This window comes from Myripristis murdjan, chromosome 1, assembly GCF_902150065.1.
Source record: "Myripristis murdjan chromosome 1, fMyrMur1.1, whole genome shotgun sequence".
Lineage (NCBI taxonomy): Eukaryota > Metazoa > Chordata > Actinopteri > Holocentriformes > Holocentridae > Myripristis > Myripristis murdjan.
In genome coordinates this window covers 26,201,183-26,221,628 of record NC_043980.1, presented here as the reverse complement: position 1 = coordinate 26,221,628, position 20,446 = coordinate 26,201,183, and the positions used below count along the sequence as shown (strand labels likewise).

General features: G+C 42.7%; 1 protein-coding gene across 1 annotated transcript in view; it reads right to left on the bottom strand.

Moving 5' to 3' along the window:
- Positions 1 to 20,446, bottom strand: part of LOC115363039 (collagen alpha-1(XI) chain-like) — a 35,084-nt gene that overhangs the window by 14,497 nt on the left and 141 nt on the right. Inside the window, exons 1-20 of the mRNA XM_030057116.1 lie at positions 20,291 to 20,446; positions 8,832 to 8,999; positions 8,649 to 8,740; positions 7,850 to 7,971; positions 7,467 to 7,629; positions 5,992 to 6,114; positions 4,692 to 4,811; positions 4,472 to 4,600; positions 4,288 to 4,335; positions 4,144 to 4,185; positions 3,879 to 3,941; positions 3,464 to 3,538; positions 2,158 to 2,241; positions 1,990 to 2,046; positions 1,853 to 1,906; positions 1,592 to 1,645; positions 1,383 to 1,436; positions 714 to 767; positions 556 to 609; positions 416 to 460 (exon numbers count right to left, since the gene is read on the bottom strand). The exon at positions 20,291 to 20,446 is cut by the window's right edge and continues 141 nt beyond it. Coding sequence (XP_029912976.1) covers positions 416 to 460; positions 556 to 609; positions 714 to 767; positions 1,383 to 1,436; positions 1,592 to 1,645; positions 1,853 to 1,906; positions 1,990 to 2,046; positions 2,158 to 2,241; positions 3,464 to 3,538; positions 3,879 to 3,941; positions 4,144 to 4,185; positions 4,288 to 4,335; positions 4,472 to 4,600; positions 4,692 to 4,811; positions 5,992 to 6,114; positions 7,467 to 7,629; positions 7,850 to 7,971; positions 8,649 to 8,740; positions 8,832 to 8,999; positions 20,291 to 20,378 — 1,689 coding nt within the window. The 5' untranslated portion in view covers positions 20,379 to 20,446. The remainder of the gene's footprint in view (positions 1 to 415; positions 461 to 555; positions 610 to 713; positions 768 to 1,382; positions 1,437 to 1,591; positions 1,646 to 1,852; positions 1,907 to 1,989; positions 2,047 to 2,157; positions 2,242 to 3,463; positions 3,539 to 3,878; positions 3,942 to 4,143; positions 4,186 to 4,287; positions 4,336 to 4,471; positions 4,601 to 4,691; positions 4,812 to 5,991; positions 6,115 to 7,466; positions 7,630 to 7,849; positions 7,972 to 8,648; positions 8,741 to 8,831; positions 9,000 to 20,290) is intronic.

Here is a 20,446-nt window from a genome sequence, read left to right as displayed (position 1 = left end):
TTATGAAATTTACACAACAACCTCACACACCAACCTAATTTGATATTACTGCAACTTTCTGTGTGCATGTGTTTGTGTGTGAGTGTTGTTCTGGACACAGTGCATTCGCTTTGTAACATTACATCCCTTAATTTCCCTTAAGTCAGTTATTTTCTATATTGTATAACTGTGTAATGAATATATTCAGTATCTGCTGGTTGCAGCACTTCAGTGAAGCTACATCAGGCTAATATTGAGTGAAAGGCTGAAAGCCAAGATGTCATTGTTTATTTGGCTGCACCATTACATCGAACAGAAAATATCTAAATGTTTTGTGCATCATTTCATGCAAATTTCCCTGTAAGTGTGTGTGTGTGTGTGTGTGTGTGTGTGTGTGTGTGTGTGTGTGTATGTGTGTGTGTGCAAATACACTCACAGGATCACCTGGTTGTCCTCTTGGCCCAGATGGCCCCTCAGAGCCCTGAGTTAAACACACAAATTAATATTCACATACAGCAGGTTAAGTGTTGGAGGGTTAGATCTGTATGAATGGCCACAGTCACTGTGACCTCTCACCTTTTCTCCTGGCTCTCCAGGTGGACCATGGGGGCCTGGCTTCCCCCTGTCCCCCTAAGAAACACACATGAAAGTTGATTTCATGACTTATCAGGTATCGTTCACCGATTCACAATTAGTGACTCACAATCAGTCAATCAATCAATTAGCTAACTCACTTTATGTCCTTTGTTTCCAGGGAGGCCTGGCAAGCCATCAAACCCCCTGTCCCCCTGCGAGAGAGGGAGAGAGTGAGTGAGAGAGAGAGAGAGACAGAGAGAGAGAAGGGGGGAGGGGGGAAAGAAAGATGAAGAGAGAGAGACATTTCACATTCTTTCAGACTTCAAGACTTTAAAGTTTTAGAGTTAACATCATGTCCACAGATGCAAATGCAAATGCAAATGAAACATCCTTGATTTATGATAAATACCTAATATAAACAACAAGTCTCCTGCCAAGGACACAGCTGGAAGTCACATCCTTGTTTGTGCGAAGCCCCGCCCTCTTTCATGCTGCCTTGATCTATGACCAACCTGCCACGTTAAGTGATGATACGTAGATGCATTTGGAAACTACAGCCCTGTTGATCCTTAATGCTGTCCCTTTTCAGCACTGTTGTAGCCATAGGACACCAAGTTTCATGCAAATCTGTTGAGTGCTTTTGAGTTATCCTGTTGACAGACTGACAGATGGAAGGACGGGGGCCATCACATTCCCCCTGCAAGAGGTTACACCTCCTTGGTGTAGGTAAAAAGGACTCACTCCCACTCTAACCTCCTCAAACACACACACTCAGAGAGAGAGAAAGAGTGAGAGAGATCAGGTCATAGAGATCAGGTCTTCCTCACCTTTGCACCTGCCTCTCCTGTTGCACCGCGGCTCCCATCTGCACCAGATCGACCCTGGAAAACACACATATGGATAAGAGCACTAGATTCTCAGTTTACACAAATGTTTTAATTCTTGAGAAGAGATTATTGTCTTATTCTGGGTAATAAAACCATAACTGACTACAGATGGTGCTTTTTGAAGAGGGTACCACAGTAAACACTCTCACCCTTTTTCCTGGGCGTCCATTCTGACCTGGGATACCTGGCAGCCCTCTGGGACCCTGGGGAGACAGGATGGGAAGAGAGTGAGCGTGGGATTGAAGAAAATAGGAGAAAAAACGGGCAGACAGAGAAAGGCAGACATGAAAGGCTGCTGAGGGTAGACAGAGTGAAATCCAATTCCAGTTCCAATGAAGTCCAACATGATCATATAGTCTATGAACTGGATGAGCAGCTGAGTGTGTTGCCATGGCAATCAACCAACTTACCTGTGGCCCCATGTCTCCGTTGGTCCCTTTCAGCCCTGCAGGCCCTGGTGAACCCTGGAGAAAAGTTCACATTGTGCATTAGGATCCGTTGTTTGTTTGTATGTGTCTACCAATATGACAAAGTGATGTGAGCTCACCAGCGGTCCAGGTCTCCCTCTAAGGCCAAGCGGTCCAGGAGGTCCCTTCATAGCCAGCTGGAGGTGGGGAAGGGGTTAAGGGAAGAGGCAAGAATCATAATTAAAAACACTGCGATTTAGTTCTGTGCGGTGGTTTTAGTTATAACACAGAGATGTTTGGGATTTTACTTTGGTCTGCTGCAAGATGGCCTGAGCCTGAGCCTCCTGGGCTGATACCACTGGTCCTTGCTGTGGATCACCACCTGACTGGAACTACACACACACACACACACACACACACACACACACATTAACATATAAGCCCATGCCTTGATGAAATTGTTGAAGACATTACCAAAGGTCGCACTGACTGGCAGCAGGACACACACATGTAGGCACACACCCACACACACAAAGTGCTTCAAGACAAACTTTAACTTGACCCACGCTGCTCAAGTGTCTCAATACCCCACCCAGTGGCCAATTCATGGCACTACTACTCAAGTCTCCAAAAAAGCTGATTTACAGTATATTGTGCTGCATGCAACTGTTGCCATAGCTACACTGCAATTGTCTCCGGTGGTGAAAAGTATAGTTCTGTGTTGATAAGTCTGTGTTTAGGTCACTTAAACACTAGACAGAAAATATTTTTCTTAATTCCACATTAACAACACACAAATATCCAATCCTGTCCAATATGATATTTTGAGATATTTCTTGCCATTAATTTAATGTGATCTACCAATCTTAATAATTTGGGGATGAGGCGTCCTAAATATGAACATATTTGGGAGCTTCCTCAGCTTGTCGCTCTCTGGCTAGCTTCATGTTGTCTTCAGTGAAAGTCAACCAGAAACACAGCAGAAAAAATAACAAAGCCTCCAGGCAAGATCACAGTTCTTGCCTTCTTGCATCACCATCCTTGCACAGGTGCACATAAGCTACAGTGGCAGCCTGCAGGCTGCACAGAAACCAGACACTAACGGTGTAGCTACAGAGACATTTTGACAATGTATAAATTGGCCTTAACAAGGTAAGTTTTTAGGAAATTAGTAAAATGGGAAGTCACACAAGCACTTTCTCACAGCATCTCCAGGGTTTGAATATCAGATGTGATCTCATCATTTCAGATTTCCTGTATCACTTAGAGCTACTGAATGGATCTGGTTGCCAAGCATACAAAATACATGTTGTCATGAAATTAGCTATATTCATGCATTAGTTTTAACGTTATACTGATGTCGCCTGCCCCATGCAGAAGAGTGAATGGAGGAGAGGTGATGCACCCACATGTAATAGCAAAGTGGAACAAAGTCTGTTCTGGATAACAATTCCTGCACCAACTCTTATGCAGCATCCAAAACTTCCCAAGAGGTTGGCGCTGCTCAGAAAAGCACAAGTCACTGGGGCCCCTTTCAGAGTGGGGCCACATGACTGCATGTATAACTTCATTATGAACTGTAAAGCCTCAGGCAAAATTAAAGTATCGTCATACTGGTAAGAGCATTATGTTTCCTGGGGGACCTGGTATTCCATCAGCCCCGTTTATGCCCGGCCGCCCTGAAGGGCCCTGAGAGGAGAGAGAGAGAGAGAGAGTGAGAGAGAGAGAGTGAGAGAGAGAGCGAGAGAGAGAGAGGGAGAGAGAGAGAGAGGATAAATACTACAACAAAAAAAACAATAACTCCAAGCAGAAGGTGTATTATGATAGGTAGATTTTTGGGGGATGGTTTGTAAAGCTATTTTCAGGATTACAGTACAAAAAAACAGAACTTGAAGGTATTTTGATAAAAATCATGTCATTTTTTTTCTCACACCATCAAATACAAATTACAATAAAGCATTCTGTATTTCAAATACATGTATCAGAGCTATGGTCCATCCCTACACAGCAAACAGAGGACAGTCCTCACCAGCTCCCCGGGGTCTCCTCGAGGTCCCACTGGCCCTGTCGGTCCAGGAGGTCCAGCCTCTCCCTGGAAACACACACACACACACACACACACACACACACACACAGCTAATCAAAAAGTTTTGACAGACTCTCCTGACATGCCATCATTCATTCACACAATAAAAGCTGCTGTTGTGTTCATCTTTGGGTGTAAACACACACTTACCTCTATGCTTCAGAGTAATGACACTGAGGTTATATTTAATGTAATAGAAGCCACTAACCTCTGGTCCTGGAAGCCCATGTGGTCCAACTATCAGGGTGCCCTGTCAAAATATAACAGAAACATAACACTTTGTCAGCAGTGTTCGTGTGTGTGTGTGTGTATATACTGTATGTGTGCATGTGTCTGTGCTTGTTTTCCTCACCAGTCCCAAATAGCCCGGTTCTCCTTTCTGTCCTTTCTCCGGTAGGTCCTGACAGATGGGATAGAGGAATGAGAAATGTGGATGGACAAATAGAGAGACACAAGAGAGGGAAATATATATGACAGCAATATTAATGAAGATGTATACACATTAACTTAGTGTTGTGTGACGGTGTGGATTGTACCTGTGTGTTCAAACTGTACTCTCCCTCTCTTGCTGCCGGCCCGTAGCGCTCCTCGTATTCGTCTTCATATTCATACTCTGTCACCTGGTAGTCATCTGTGGTGTTGTCATAGTCCTCGTACTCTACAATCTGTGGAGCCCACGGGTGAAGGCAGAAATAGAGATTTACAGAGAGGCTTTCTTCCACAAAAGAAACAGAAAATCAAACAGCTCAGTCTCACCTCATACTCAGTGACATTGGGGCCCATGGTCACTGTGGAAAAGGACACGTCGTCATAGAGGTCGCTGTAGTCAAACTCCTCAAACTCTTCCACCACATGTTTCTTTGGTGCGCTCTCCACCTGAAGGCCGTTAAGTAAGGACAAGAGATGACACAAACCCCGAGAAAACACACAAGGTGGCTCAGTCGATGTGCATTTATCTGAACTAAGGAAACTCAACTGGATCACATGAGAGATGCCTATCATACTGAGATATGCAACAGCTGTGCCTCTTCTTGTGACCTTTTCTGAGGGGGTGAAAATATTATAAAAGGCCATGAAAAACATGAGACCACTGCAAAAACAGCACACACAGCTAGACTTGGCCTCAGTTTACCATTTTTTATTAATGCATTTCAGCATAAAAACCTTCATTCTAACATCATTTGAATACACAGAGCGCCTCTATCCCTTGTTTCCCATAGCTTTGTCATGGCTATTATATATAATGATACTGCAATAAAACATCTGAGCACAGTAAACCTCGTATCCTGCAGTGTTTGGAGCTGTACGTCTGGTGATAAATACACCAGCTGGAGCGGAGGAGGACTTGGCGTGAAAACCTTCAGGAGTGTGCAGCGTTGGCACACACAGCAGTGGCAAGGAAGCACATTAGCCCATGAGGACATGTACTGTTTTACAGTGAAGAGCGAGGAATACAGAGAGCGAGGGATATAGTGCTCAGTTCACTCTGAAGCAGCTTTTTGTAATTAAATGGATGTTTGCAAGAGAGAAGAGAGGGTGGGGGGGTAGAGAGAAAGAGAGGAGATGGCAGAGCTACAGCACATTCAGATGTTTACAATGTCAGCCAAAATGGTGTTGAGCTAAATTGCTCTCTGTCCCCCGCACAGTAAACAATACTTGTTAAGACCACATCTCACACTGGCTTTTTAATTTATGTGTGAGCTAAAAGATTTGTTAGCGCATATGTGTGACTGACAATAATTTGGCACTTAATCTTCTCATCATATCTGCCTTCTAAACTGTCTCATAAATCCCTGTAATATTTTTTTCTGAGACCTTGAGGGCTCTCACTTTTCTCAAAACCAAGTGACAGTCTGGATTTATAGCACTCATCACCAGGAATGCCTCACACTCTGTGTTATGCTGTAGGACAGGTCAGGTAGACCGACTGAGGTTATCCAGGTGGGAACCATGCTTTCTGCATGTGATCCGTTTCCTCTCTGTTTCTTCAAAGAGGGAGGTGGGGCTCAGGGAGGCGGCTCTGCTGCCTGTGATTGGCTGTTCGCACAGGACTTACCTCCTCAGGCTCCGTTAATATGCTGTTATAGGGCAAAGGAGCGTGGCAGTCTGGGATGTAGTCCTGACAGTAAGTCTCTGCTGCTCTGGGGTCATTGACAATCAGCAGCTGCTGGATGTCTCCCTGTGACACACACACACGCACACACACACACACACAGATCAATACTGAACAAATCTTTAATAAAGTGAAATCATATGAGGTTGACCTAAAACGGTGCATAGGGGATGAATATGTTGTATGAGAGTGTAACTGTCCTTATTCTATGATCCTCACTGTATGTACACTTGTCATTCATTATGAGAATGACATGTCATATCCATCTGTCTCCAATATCTTCATCTTTGATAGTGTGTGTGTGTGTGTGTGTATGTGTGTGTTCATTTAAGTCAGATCAAAGTGATTTAACAGGCTGTTATCATTCCTCAGCAGTTAATTGTCTCCAGAGCTTTAGTCTCAACCGTTGCCAACGCGTTAAGTCCACAGACTCTCTCTCTCTCTCTCTCTCTCTCTCTCTCTGTCTCTCTTTATGTTACACATCTACACAGACAGCGCACACAAGCACACACACAAACCAACATGGCACAGAGCTCAAGCCAAATACCAGCTAAAGTTGCCTAAATTTAACAGATGGACCACCTGAAACTAAGGTCAAAGATCACAGTTCAGATCTATCAAAATGACCCTATGTTGCTCAGGTAAAGTGGCATGGCTTGATGGCACAATAAGAAAAGAAATTCAGCATTATAAATTAGTGAGCATAAAAAAGCTCATCCAAAACTTCTATATGTATAAGATGTAGAGATTTTGCAGAATTTTATGAGCTTAAGCAGGGTTGTGGTAATTCCTCTATGTGCTACAGATGTGCTGATGAAAGAAATGTTCATTATAACATGGCATCTAGTTGTGTAGTTATTTTAGTGTTGCTCTTAGCAGGACTGGTAGGCATCTCTGTTGTGTACAGGAAACCCCCACACTGATCATTCATTTAAATCTTCCTATGAACATTGTTTGAAAGTGATCAGGCATTCCTCATTAAGCAGTGGGGAATTTTGCAGTACATGCTTGTGACCACTGGAGGGCAATGTAGAGGGAAAAGATGTTTGTGTTTTTTCATTTGTCTACCTTTGATGGATAAATCTAACAAGCAGCAACAGGTAGCAGTGCTCACTTTACCACAAACTCTTTAGATAAGACTTGTGTCTCTGTGTTCTTGTTCTTTCGATTTTTCTCAGTTTTTCCTCTTTCTTAAGACAGCCTAACGTGTTTACATACAACAGGGTGAATGCTGGTAAAGTATTTTAGTTTTTGCTTTAACTATTGGACAGCCATGTGACATTTTGTACAAGCAAGGCATCATGATCTTTTGTCTCCACAACCACATTCACATTCATGTCTTTCACTCTTTGTCTAATTGTGTAATGTCCTGCAGCAAAGAAACACACACAGACTCCCATGCAGACACACAGCCCTACCTCAAAAACACCTTCGTCCAGCAGGCGCGTTCCAAACACGGTGACCCCGTCGGTGCTGACCCACGGGTCATGGCCTCTGGGCAGGTCCAAGGTGTCCAGCTTGGCACAGTCCAAGTAGAGAGTCACAGACTGGCCCTCCACACTGTAGGCCACTCTGTGCCACCTGGCCAGGAAGACAGAAGGAGAAAGTCACTCGTTTCAGACATACCTTCATGTCGGGGGCTGAGTGAGAGTGTATTTACTGTCATGTGGAGCCCAAAGAAGGACAAGTATGATTTTTTGGACTTAGAGGTTAGGTTTGGATTTGAAAGGAGGGATAAGGTTAGAGGAAGACTTCAGGTTAGACAGGGTGTTTGCAAGTTTGTGTGTGTGAGATTACCCACTTGCCGTCAGCCAGGTTGATCTTCCTGAAGGTGGGATAAAGTTCGGGAGGGGGCTGACCCTCCTGGTCCTCATACAGGAAGACTGGAGAGCGGCCCACCTCCAAACCCAGCTGCTGCGTCCCCTGAGAGACACGAATGGTGTGAACATCTTATAATACAAATACAGTATTGATGTACATGGAAACACACTGAATGAAAAGCCTTTCTGGCTTTAAAATATAAGATGTACCCTGTAATAATCCACATCAAGTAACTTTTAGGTACTACAAACAAGTTAGTGGAAAAAGCCAGAACACATACAGGCAGAAATATACATACAGAAATATCTGGTTGTGGGATCTCTTTAATTTGGAAAGGTTATGACTGACATGCACTAGGACTAGGCGATACATCAATTGTGTTGTCTTTCCTGATTTTAAAGGCTACATTACAGTAAAGGGATGCAATTTTTTTGAAGTTATGACACAGTTCTAGCTGTTCTATTATTTGCCTCTACCTGGCCGTCCATCATATCCACTAACGACGAATCTCTTGTAAATATCTATATATGAAAGCACCAATGGTCATTCCTACAGTATCATCAACATATTAATACTGTGGTAATTGGTCAAAGATATTGTGATAATTGATTTTGCCCAGCCCTTCCTACACTTACAAGTTACTGATGCAGTGAGCGGGATGCAGGCTGACTGACAAAAAGCTCAGAGTTGTTAAACAAATGAAACATTCATTATGTTGTAGGGTTATCCTGACGTATCTGCGATGTGTGTGTGCTAAGTGTGCCGTGTGTGCTGTGTACCTGTGAGTCATAGATCGAGAGCAGGAAGACCTGGGAGTCTTTACGAGCTCGGACTGTAGTCATCACTGAGAAATCCACTGGGAACTGAGACTCTGGAGGACACACACACATATCAGGTCACACACTCTCCACACGTGCACATACACTCACACAAGCACAAGCCATGTTGATAGACTGCTGTACCAGGGAAGAGCTGCTTGGTGGGCGCGCTCAGCTGTATCTTCTTGTCTATTCTGAAGGAGAGGTCTGTCTCCTCGTGACCCTCTCTACTGGTGCAGAGTCCCGCTTCCAGCGACACGCCCTCCATGTCCTCTGACACATCTAGCACCTTCAGGACGTCGATGGGATTTGCTACACACAGACAAGACAAGCAGCATCAGAGAGTGAAAGTCTTTATAGTTCTACACTTGTCAGATCCTAACAAGGACACGATAATAAGGAAAACTGTTCGCTGTGAGGAGACTTTGCTGGAATTAAAACTGAAAATTTGAGTGTCAGGGGCAAGGTTTGGATCATTATACTTGATCCAAATCTGGTGCTGCTGCAAATATGCAAATATGAACATTTCAAAAGCACTGAACAAGACAGGTTTAAGAGCTCCACTAATGAGACATTAGTGACTTCCTTTTTCTTGAAAAACATGTGAATGAAAAGTGGCTAAACCACAAGGCATTTAGACTAGGCCTCTCCTCAGGAGTATCTCTGCCTGTGGTTGTGTGTGTGTGTGTGTGTGTGTGTGTGTGTGTGTGTGTGTGTGCGCATCTGTGTGATGTTAACTCTAAGATATGTGAGCCAACCTAACAATTAGCCAGCCTTGTAAAATAATGTAATAAATCATCAATGAGACTGGGCTAGCATGTATTCTCTCTCTCTCTCTCTCTCTCTCTCTCTCTCTCTCTCTCTCTCCTCTCTCTCTCTCTAAAACACATATTTGTTGCGGAAGCTTGGTGTAATTACATGAGAACGCCCATTTTGGCACCAACACATACAACAGTCTGCATCACACAATGAGACTACAGTAATAGCAGAGGGATAGAAAGACTCAATACACACACACACACACACACACACACACACACGATCAAAGAGATTGCAAACTTTCTGAATTAAAAAAAAATAGAAAAAGCTGTAGTTTAAGCAGAAATGCATAACATATGCATACATACACACATTCCTCTGAAAATGCTCTGGACACAATGGTCACAGAGCTCGGTGAGACGGGCTAAGCAGAAAAAGATGGGATATAAAGGAGAGGGGTGGAAGTAGAGAAGAAAGAGGAACAGGGACAAGGGAGGGAGAGAAGAAAAGTGAAAAGGCAGAGAGGGGAAAGAAAATAAAAGAAATAATAGAAGGTAGGGGAGAGGAGGACATGCCTCTACTGGTATGGCTCCTTTTCAGATGTTTTTCTGGGGCTTACGTAAACCCTCCATCTGCCTCGCACCTTTCAACATACACAAACACACACACTCGCACATGCACATGTTCACACACGTGCACACAAGCGGTTGGCATTATGTCTGAGTCTGAGCACCAGATGTTTGTTGCCCAACTTTGTCTGTCTTTTTGTCCATCTGTCTTTCCATCTGTCCGTCCGTCCGTCTGTCTGTCTGTCTGCCCGCTGCCTCCCTTGCAGCATTATTTCAATTTGTAGTTCTGCCATTCATGAGCAGCACATGATGTTATTTAAACTGATACAGATATTACCGTGCTACCAGACACTTCCAACACCTCCCTCTGTTGACTGATGTGAGCAAACTTCTACCATCGTCCTGACAAAACCTTGTGACTCTAGTTCTGGTGAGGCGCTGAGAACATTCTTTGACCTCCGGGTTGACGAAAACTTTCCAAAGCCTGCTACTAAACCTCAGGTCTTAAAAAAGGTCTGTCTTAAACAAGTAAACAAGTTTTCCCCACCCTGTTAATCTGTTGGGAGGTTAATCTAATGGTCTTCTCTGGCTGATGCCATGGCCACTAGCATGCGTCCACGTCAGGAGGAACTACATTTCTGACCTGAAATCAGCTCATTTGAACTCATGAAGGTACAGTTCATCCATAATACAAAATGAAATTTCCTAACTTACCCACAGTGCACTTTATCCAGCCTCGTAGTTTCTGTGTGATTTGGCAGGGTGTCCAGTCTGCCATGAACTTCCATGTCTACCCAATACAATAGAGCTGGATGGGTATTACAACCAATCAAAAATGTATATGTGAAAAACTCAACAGCAACAGCTCTGTCCAAATAAATAAATAAATAAATAAATAAATGACATGGATACCCCATATAGTCCAAAGCCCTCAGGTCAAAGAAGTTTGTTGGGAACTATTTCCTGCCAAAGAACACAGACAAACTGTATCTATCTGCTCCCCAATGAGCACGAGGAAGGTAAGGGCAGACTGGAAACCTCTAGGATTAAAGCTTCATTTATGCTCAACGCTGAATACGGATACGGACACAGGTAGAGCTTCCTGTCAAATACTCATACGCATTCATTTCGTACATATTAATGCACGTGTTCAGAGCAGTACCGCTGGAAATCGCGGGGGCAGTGTAGCCAATAGTTCAAGCGAGACCAGTCTATGAGCGAGACACAAAGAAATTTCTGTCATTGATAATATTAGAGAAAAGAATTCTCCATTGTTATGTTGTTTTTTAATGGCCTCACAGACCAGAAATCATACGAGCTGCGTCCGCTATTCCCTCTTTGTAGCAGGTACATTATTACGACCTCTACTGTTGCCATGTTTGTTGTCAGAAACTTTTGACTCTCAGCTTCCCTCTGGTGGATTTGTGGCTTAACATCCATGTCAAAATAAAGAACGCATGAAAGTATGTGGGAAGTGATGGTTACATCATTTGAAACAGATGTAAAGGCAACATAAATTAGCCTAAAGTGGGAACATGCATTTTTTTTTAAACTTTGGGTGTTCCTTTAAAGAAAATGAGCTGACTTCAGTAGTAGCTCCCAGTATGGATCCATGTTAGACGCCGTTTGGCAGTGCTCCTGACACTCATCAGCGGGGGGTGAAAACAGAGGATTTTTACAGACAAACTGCACTTATCAAGAAACGACAGGCAGCATCCACACCTGACCACAGAGGGCAAGATGAGGCATGGAAATCTTACTCTTATATGCACTCAAACACATCAGGTAGTGTTTCTGTATGTTTCTTACGCATGAGTATGCACACCGCAACACCTCCATACTGTACACGTGTGTGCACACACACACATGTACTAGGGGAATATTCACCTGGTCTCCATCAGTGTCACATTGCTGTTATTATCCTGAGGCTCTGATCTGCAGCTAAAGGGGCACCACAGCAACCAGTCAGGTCCAAATTACAAGAAGTTCTCCCTAACCTCAAATCCTGTCCTGTTTGTCCCAAAAATTAAACCTGAGATCTGATTAGTTGCAGCCTCATAAAACATTAAACACCGATCCCTGTGACACATTATTTCAGTGTTGCCCACAGACCCGCACTATTACGTCTGTAGCCTACGTGAATTACGGCTGCTAAGGTGTTTGTTTTTTTTTTTTTTAGCTGTGTAATAAATTTTAGCGCTGAGTTTTGATTTTCGCATGTTTTACTCTACACTTTTACATACAAAACAGTGTTTTTTTTTTTTTCAGCTGACAGCTGACATCATGTTCATAAACCGAAACAATACATTTTAGTGTTGATTTTTAACTTGTTAAAAACATGTGTGTTACTGTTACTGTTTATTGACAATGAAGTTAATGTACTGCTGGCCATGCCCACTTTGGCCACACCCGACTCCCCTGGCCTGAATTTCACCCATTCTCGTCTGGTCACCCTAGGGCATCATGATAAATAACACACACACACACACACACACACACACACACGTACGTCATTAAATATAATGCATGACAGAAAGCAGGGCTACTAACTAGCTTGAACAAGACACAGCAAGAAAGAACTCTCTAAATTTAACAAAATCATACACAGATAGAGAGATGATCGTAATCTGAGCATGTATTTAACCCATGCCTGCATGGGCTAAGTACATAGCGAAGATAAATCTCCTCACACACACACACATACACTCTCCCTCTGGTGCAGGAGGAAGCCCTGAACAGATCTGCTAGAAAATGTCATCTGACAGAAAAAATGAGGTCAGGCAGATCGAGTGGAGGGCCGCTGTCTGTGTGACCACTGTGTTTCATCATAAATCCATACTTATTAAAGGCTTCACACACACGGAGCACAAAGACAGCTGAAGTGAAACAGTGAACCAGGCGCACAGAGACAGACGACATGCACAAAGGGCACCATGTTTTCTGGAAACCAGATGTGTGTGTCTATGTGTATGTAATTGCGGAGAAAGAGAGAGAGAGAGAGAGAGAGAGAGAAAGAGAGAGAGAGAGAGAGATTGTGTAGGTGTGTTTTTTGCATGCATGTGTGCTTGCATATGTGTTTGTGATTAGTCTGTCATTATCTCAGTAATGGCAAAGAATGCAATAACATGCCATTTGAAGAAACAAGAACTAATGTTTAGTTTGAGTTCCCATTACAACCTCTTGCACCACTGCACTGAAACAAACACACACCACACACACACACACACACACACACACACACACACACACACACACACACATACACCAGAATACACGTCCCCCACAGAGGATTTGCCTCAGGACTCTGTCATTACAATCCTTCACCTCATTCACTCTTTCGCCTGCTCACTCTCTCTTTCAGTCACTCCTCTCTAACCTCTTCTCAAACATCAGACATGGCTCTCCTCAGAGATGAAACCAGACAAATGATAAAAAGATGGAGATGAAAAGAAGAAAGGAGGGGTTGCAGCAGAAAGAAAAGGAAAGAGTGCAGCGGGATATAGGATGGAGGGACCATATGGTTTCTTTCCTCTCAGGTCACCTGGCTCTGATCAAACAGACATACTGGATAGGCTCTCCTGTTGTCTGACACACACCAAGCACACGTGTGTACACACACACACAAACGCAGGCATTCACTACAATGAATCTATGAAATCAGCAAAGGGAGCGGGAAGCCGGCAGACAGACGTGTGCACACTGCAGTATGTCCTTCTAGGAATTTGTGGCAGTCTTCATGCTGAAATCAGCGCTGATCGTTTCATTCCAGCATAGCCACTCTTCCTCCCAAACACAGATCAAAGACTAGCACAATATTTGTCGTACAAAGAGCTCCAACACTTCTTGGGCAGAAACAGATGGCTTGATGTGGTTCTGTACTTTATTGTTTTTGGATGTTGAATCGAACAATGACGTTGATTTTGGAGTACAATGAGTGACCTTTAATCTGAAATTATTTGCAACCATAAGTCAAATACAAAGCATTTGTTGTTCATGGACCCAATATTTCAAACAGTAAAGTTCAGCATTTAGACAAAAATAGTAATAGTTTATTCAATAAAGTTAAAGTTAAACTTCGGCAGTACAATCTCAATGTGACATGATCTCTAGTGGCATGCAAACGATAAACGCCAGCCAAATGCCCAAAACTCTTCATATTTCAGTCTATCCCTGTTCATTTGAATTAAAATCCTCATTCAAGTGTGGAGAAGATTCTGCTCTAACCAAACAGGTTCTGTACAAGTGAATGGCTTCTACCACAGCAAAATCCATTTGGTGCTATAAAACCCCCTTTTATGAAGGTTATCTACAGTACCTGATCAAATGCTTCAAAGTGAAACCTTTATGGTGCTGTTAAGAGCCTTTAAAATGCAAGAAACGGTGAACATCAGCAGTAGTGAAACAACTTTTTAAGAGCCACGCTGGTTCTCTGTTGTGATCAAGAAGACGTTTATTGTAACAAATGAGAAGGTTCCCTGGGGTCTTTATCTCAACAGTGCCTGGACCAAAGACCCTTTGGGAGAAAAAACAAAACAAAACATCTTTTTCTATATTTAATATGATGCAACATGGAGGACACAGCTGGATGAATGACTCTGGCTCTACAAGAGTCTCATATATCAGACAAACCTCAACCCATAATGATCTATTGATTGATTATTCACATGTTGACCATTTTGAACACTGACTGAACTCTGACTGGAAGAACCAGTACACCCCAGCTCTGTCCTACTGTTGTTGACCAAAGTGGCTGCTGTGCCAACAAGAAAAACCCAGGCCTCCTCAGGATTGGAGGTCAGTTTGATTCCCCAGACACTTGTTTACTAGTAGTTTCAACAGTGTGTTCTCCATCTCACATCTGTATAAATTTAGGACACTGCCAGCTTCTTATAAAAATTACTAAAAAAAAAAATGCAGAGATTGTATCACTGGCTGCGAGAGCATCATAAAGTAAATCATCAGTAACTTGTTGCTCATGTTTTTTAAACTCCTTGAAATGAGAGCACACTGGTGACTACTTTATTTACTACAGTCTTTTTCCATTCCAAGCCCCTGGGCACCCTAAAATTACAAACATGCTGTAGATTTGCATCACATGCCTGCATAATTTTGGAGCTCTTTGTATGTCTTCTGTCTTAATTGCAGGGGATGGGGTCCTAAACATCCCAGTCAGACAAAACTCTGCTCCCTCTGTCTGTCCTCAGACCTTTAGACTCCATACACACCTTGACACATAGCTGTCTGACTGAATAGTCTCCTGTAAACACTTTTCTGCTTGTTTTGTCTGTTAGAAGAAGCCCCTTCGGACACAATGATGCTCTAGCTGTCAGTTCATAGGATCCCCTTTAGACGCTCCTCTGCTCCAGTCCCTGGTTCCTCCACCCTCTAATCACTTTCTGCTCTGCAACCTGAGGTGCATCAACATTTTTCAAGAATTAAACACCAAGTCCATCATTCAAGCAGGCATCTCTACACAGTTTGTTTTAGAGAGCTTGGGAATGCCTGTTTACCTACAGCTACAGCACAACATGACAAGAAACAAAACAGTGACAGTCATTCTTTCCTAAACACAGGACCCACACACTGTGCATGTGCACACACATGAATGCATGGAGAGAAAGGGAATGATCCACATATTGAGAAGTATCCAAACTGAGGCTAATTCTTGCCTGACTAGTTAAAAGTCTTCATTTAAGGCTTTACTTAATCTTGACTGATGTAGTTCAGTATTTGTACCTCAAACAGTAAACATCTTTCTTATCTACAACCAGCAGAGAATGTAGCAGCAAGACTTTTCGCTAACTTGGGAAGAGAGACTTTTCTGCCAACTCCACTTTTCACCATCATACATTAGATGATGGAATCAATTTTACAATTTCACTGAACATTTTTACAGCAATAGCCTCGAGCTTATGAGTCTCTGCATACAGACCATTACTGACATACTTGACTGTAACTTGACCACGTGGCTCAAATGACTTTGGGCATAATTCCCATCGCACACCTTGACAGCCAGGTGTGTTACTGTGTTTGACAGCATGGAAGAGATTGAGAGTGACACTGACTGAACACAGTTTATTAACTACTGTTATGGGAGAGCTGGCCCATGAGTAGAGGCGTGTATCAGAAACTGATAATGCTGTGTATGTCTGAGCATGTGCGTGTGCGTTCGTGCATGCGTGCATGTGTATGTGTGTGTGCTTCCTGAATGCCAGGTGTTAGAGAGACGCTACAGGGTTCAGTCATGACCTGGCTTGACCCGATGACCCTTAAGGTTCAGAGGTCACATTAGTCACTTCAGTAATGACCTTCACAGACAGAGTGTGTGAGGGGTGTGACCTTGGGTTAAGACTCAATGTGTGTGTGTGTTTGTGTGTGTATGCGTGCATGCGTGTGTGTGTGTGTGTGTGTGTGTGTGTGTGTGTGTGTATAAGTCTGTGGTTACATGATATGTTGGGAAAACTAACACTAAATATCTCTGAATGTAATCTGGACAATTTTTGTCAGTATTTTCAACAGTTCTTTACCATTTGACAAACTGCACTTCAACAACCAGCAAGCCAGTTTTCATCTTCAGTGTAAGGCCAGATAGGGAAAAAACGAAAAACTGAAAAAACGAATCTTAAAGCCTCATGGGACATAACAGAAATACCTTTTGACTTCCTCTGATGGAGCAGGTGGAGGTAACATGGTGCCGCCCTGCATATGACAACTCACCTGCACCTGAGTCAGACATCCTTTCATAATTTCATGGATATATAGTATGTCCCAGAAGCAAGTCCTTGGCCATTATTCTGTTCTTTGGCTATCACAGCTGGGCAGAGCTTTAGTACTGAGGAGTGTTAAGGCACTTTGACATGCAGATAAAACAGACGTTTACTGGGGCAGCCAACTATTGACATCCTGCAATACAAAGACCCTTTGCCTCCAAAAATGTTTGTCATAACTGCAAGGTGAGCTCAGTTTTACAGTTTGCTTCAGCCAATTTGTATTACAAGATGGGCAAGTTTTTGATACACAGAATGATAAAAGAAGTTTAAAGCATTTGAGAGTCAGTGTCTTCCTGTGACGGCGAATCACAGTCACAGGAAGACTCTGGCTTCACCTGAACCTGACCTATCCGGTACTCTGTGCAGGTCAAAACAAGCTCTCAGCTCTGGAAATACATAGCTGACCATCAGAGGAGGTGAAGAATCTTAGTGATCTTGTATGGGAGTTTGAGATATGCTATGTCATGGTCTAAATTTCCAACAGTGCCATAAAACAAAAGACAAAGACTGTATGAAACTTTCTGCGCAAACACAAACATATTTATATGCCCACAGCCTGACACACAGCAGAAGCTGATGAGCCTATCAGATAGGAGAATAACGTCCTCCTCTTAGGGCTCTGGTGCAGAATCTGCAGATCCTGGAGCTCAGGTATGTAACAGCCTCCCCAGTACGGTTCATAACAGCTCAGCTTGAGTTTTGCTTCAGTCTGTCCCCCCAGTTAAATATCCAGCCTGTGCAGGAGCTCAGACTGATGCTGCAGGTATGGCAGAACAAGTCTAGACATATAGGCTTATGCTTACACAAAGAAAAAAAGATCTGGTTCTTCGGTGGTTCTTTTGGGTGGTTGTGGTGTTATATACAGCAGTACCAGCATTAAGTAAGGAAGAATTAAAGTTCCTACCTGAGACTAATGCAACAGCTCCAAACATGGAGATGACCCCCTCTACTTTGCTCAGTGAATCCTGGAGTAAATTAGGTAGTCAGCACAGGTATGATTTTACTTGCCTGATACGAGGACATTTTCCTGTTAATGCTGTAGTTTTTCAAGTTAGCTGTTAAACCTTGTTCCATGTTTGGTGCCCAGAAAGAAGGCTTAGTGAACAAACTTCCTATCGCTATCAGGTGAACATTATCATTGGGACTAGAAATTTGGCAATGTTAGTTATTTAGCAGGAAGATTTCTTAAATCTGACACTACCTTAACAGACACGTAAAGAAAATGTTGCTGTGTAGCGGTAAACTTCGAGGGTGTTTTGTGGTTTACTTATCTAGCCTAATTGCTAATGTTAGCAGCTTTTTCTCTCAGCTGTTTTTTTTTTTTCTGTAAGCAAATGCAGGGTGATCATCGCTCCACCCAGCTCAGTGTTTGCTAAGATACTGGAAGCATCAGTGAGTCCAAACTCATTGATGCTTCTACTCATTGAAACTCATGAGATTTTTGCACACTTAGATCTATGCATTATTTCAGCAAGTGTGCGGAAGTTTCTTCACATTCACATTCAAGACCTCAAGTCTTGCACGCCAAGTTTGCCAGCATTACAGATGTTTCTAGATTCAGTGCTTTAGCTATTATCTTTAATACTTGCAAATGGCACTTAAATGGGCATGTCTGAGCTCCCACATCTTGTGCTCATCTCATAATGTTTGTAATACAATATTGCTTCCATCTGGCTCTGTCAGTGAGTTTGGCATCATGAGTGTTTCAGACCCCACACCTAACAGCTGCATGAAATATTAGAATCAATGATTAACGTCTCTTTTTCACCGCACGTTATTTTGATGTAGCCTATGTTAATCTAATTTCTTGTATTGGCATTTGATAAGGCCTGGTACTGGCAAGGACGTCATGAACAATATGTGTTACGACACATGGATCAGGATATGATTTGCATCCACTGCAGTACCCGGCAAAACTGACTCAAGATGACTCAAAAGAATTTAAATTCCCATTCCAATTCATTTAAACAGAATTGGCACAATGCACTTATTAAACACAGTGCACTAAAATGTATATGTCAAAACATCACATGAAAATGAATAGTGTATTGCGATACAGTTGCAAATACTGTGTCTCAGAATTGTGTTGATTCAAGAAGCCTCCATACAAGCTGGTATGGTTTCTTTTACAGCTATCATTTTTTAATTAAGGGGGACGTCCTATACACTCATTAAAAAACAGACCCGACCAACCAAATTCAAGATGGTTCAGAGCCAGGGACAACAGATCCAAGCTGAAATCTCTGACGGAGCCGGTTTTGAAATTAAACTCAAATTTTGTCTAAGTGCACTTTTGGTGGCAAGGAGCCGCAGCGGTGATAAGGCCTATCACGCCCTGGGCCCCTGGCCGTACAGCTTAGGCAGCTATACAAATGTTCTATAGTTTGTTAGCCATAATGACTGAGTATGCAGTGCTTTTAGATGCAATGTACTGAGCCTGTTGTTATTTTATGTTACTGTATTTTATTATCGCTATCATTCTCAATTTCTATTTCCCTTTTTAACTGACTGTTTTTATTGTTTTAAATTGTGTCTTGTTGCTTTTAATGTCTCTGTAAAGCTCTTTGAATTACCTTGTGTTGAATTGTGCTATACAAATAAACTTGCCTTGCCTTGCCTTAATTGCTATATTCATTTTTAAGTAGATTTTACTCAATATTAAAAGTAGGCTAAGTGTCATTTTCATTGCACATCTTTACAGTTTTTACACTGCAAAATTATTGGCTGTAGAAAACTGATGTAAATAACCTAGATAAAATTAATTTGTAAAATGTTGTGAAAACCTTGGTAAGTGTACAGTTTGAGCTTTGAATCGTTTGAGCAATCAGTTTATAAGACATTAAGATGCATCTGGAACAACTTTTGGTGCTATATGGCACAGCTCTGATTCCATGTAAAACTATTTCACAGAGGTAAAGTTAAAAACCTTTAAGTATAGCATCAAGACCAGTTCTCCTGTGAATATGAGCCAAAGAACCAGTCTGGGGTACAGTTTAACCTTTCATTTTAAGTGTGTAGACTCTCTAACCTTATGTGCAATGGGCTACACTATGAGCTCATATACCCAGAAGGTTGTTCAGTTCAATAAGCTTTAGGCCTACATGACCTGGCATGACAAAATCACCTGTCAAAATGGAGGCAATGCCTGTGTTTTTTGCAAGTTACATGCAAAATGACTAGTTTCCCTCGGGAGGCTCTTCACATTTAGACAGCTCCGGTAAATGGGTTCATGCCTCAGGTTTTTTTTGAGGTTCTTCATTAAGCCTGTTTATGAAGGGGAAATGGCCCGGAACACACCTACAAATACAGAAGTAATCTCAACTGGATGCACCAGTGTGACTGACACTGAAAGTCTTTGCAGAAAAAGATGCATTATGAGCTATGGAAAACTTTGAGAGAGCAGGCTGGTCTAAATTTGAACTTTTGAAGATGCCGGAGCACCGCACCAACATCCTCATAACCAACAACGGCAGTAAAGTGAACCATGCCAAACATGTCAGCCTACCTGCTTGAGTGGCCCTTAATGAGTAAAACGCGGTGACGAGCAGCAGAAGAAGCCATGTCTCCCGCACCGGGCTCCATTGATCCGTCATATTGCATTTGAACCTGTGGACAGGGCGACCGGTAACTCCCTCGCGGCTCCGCGCGCTTCACTAGACAC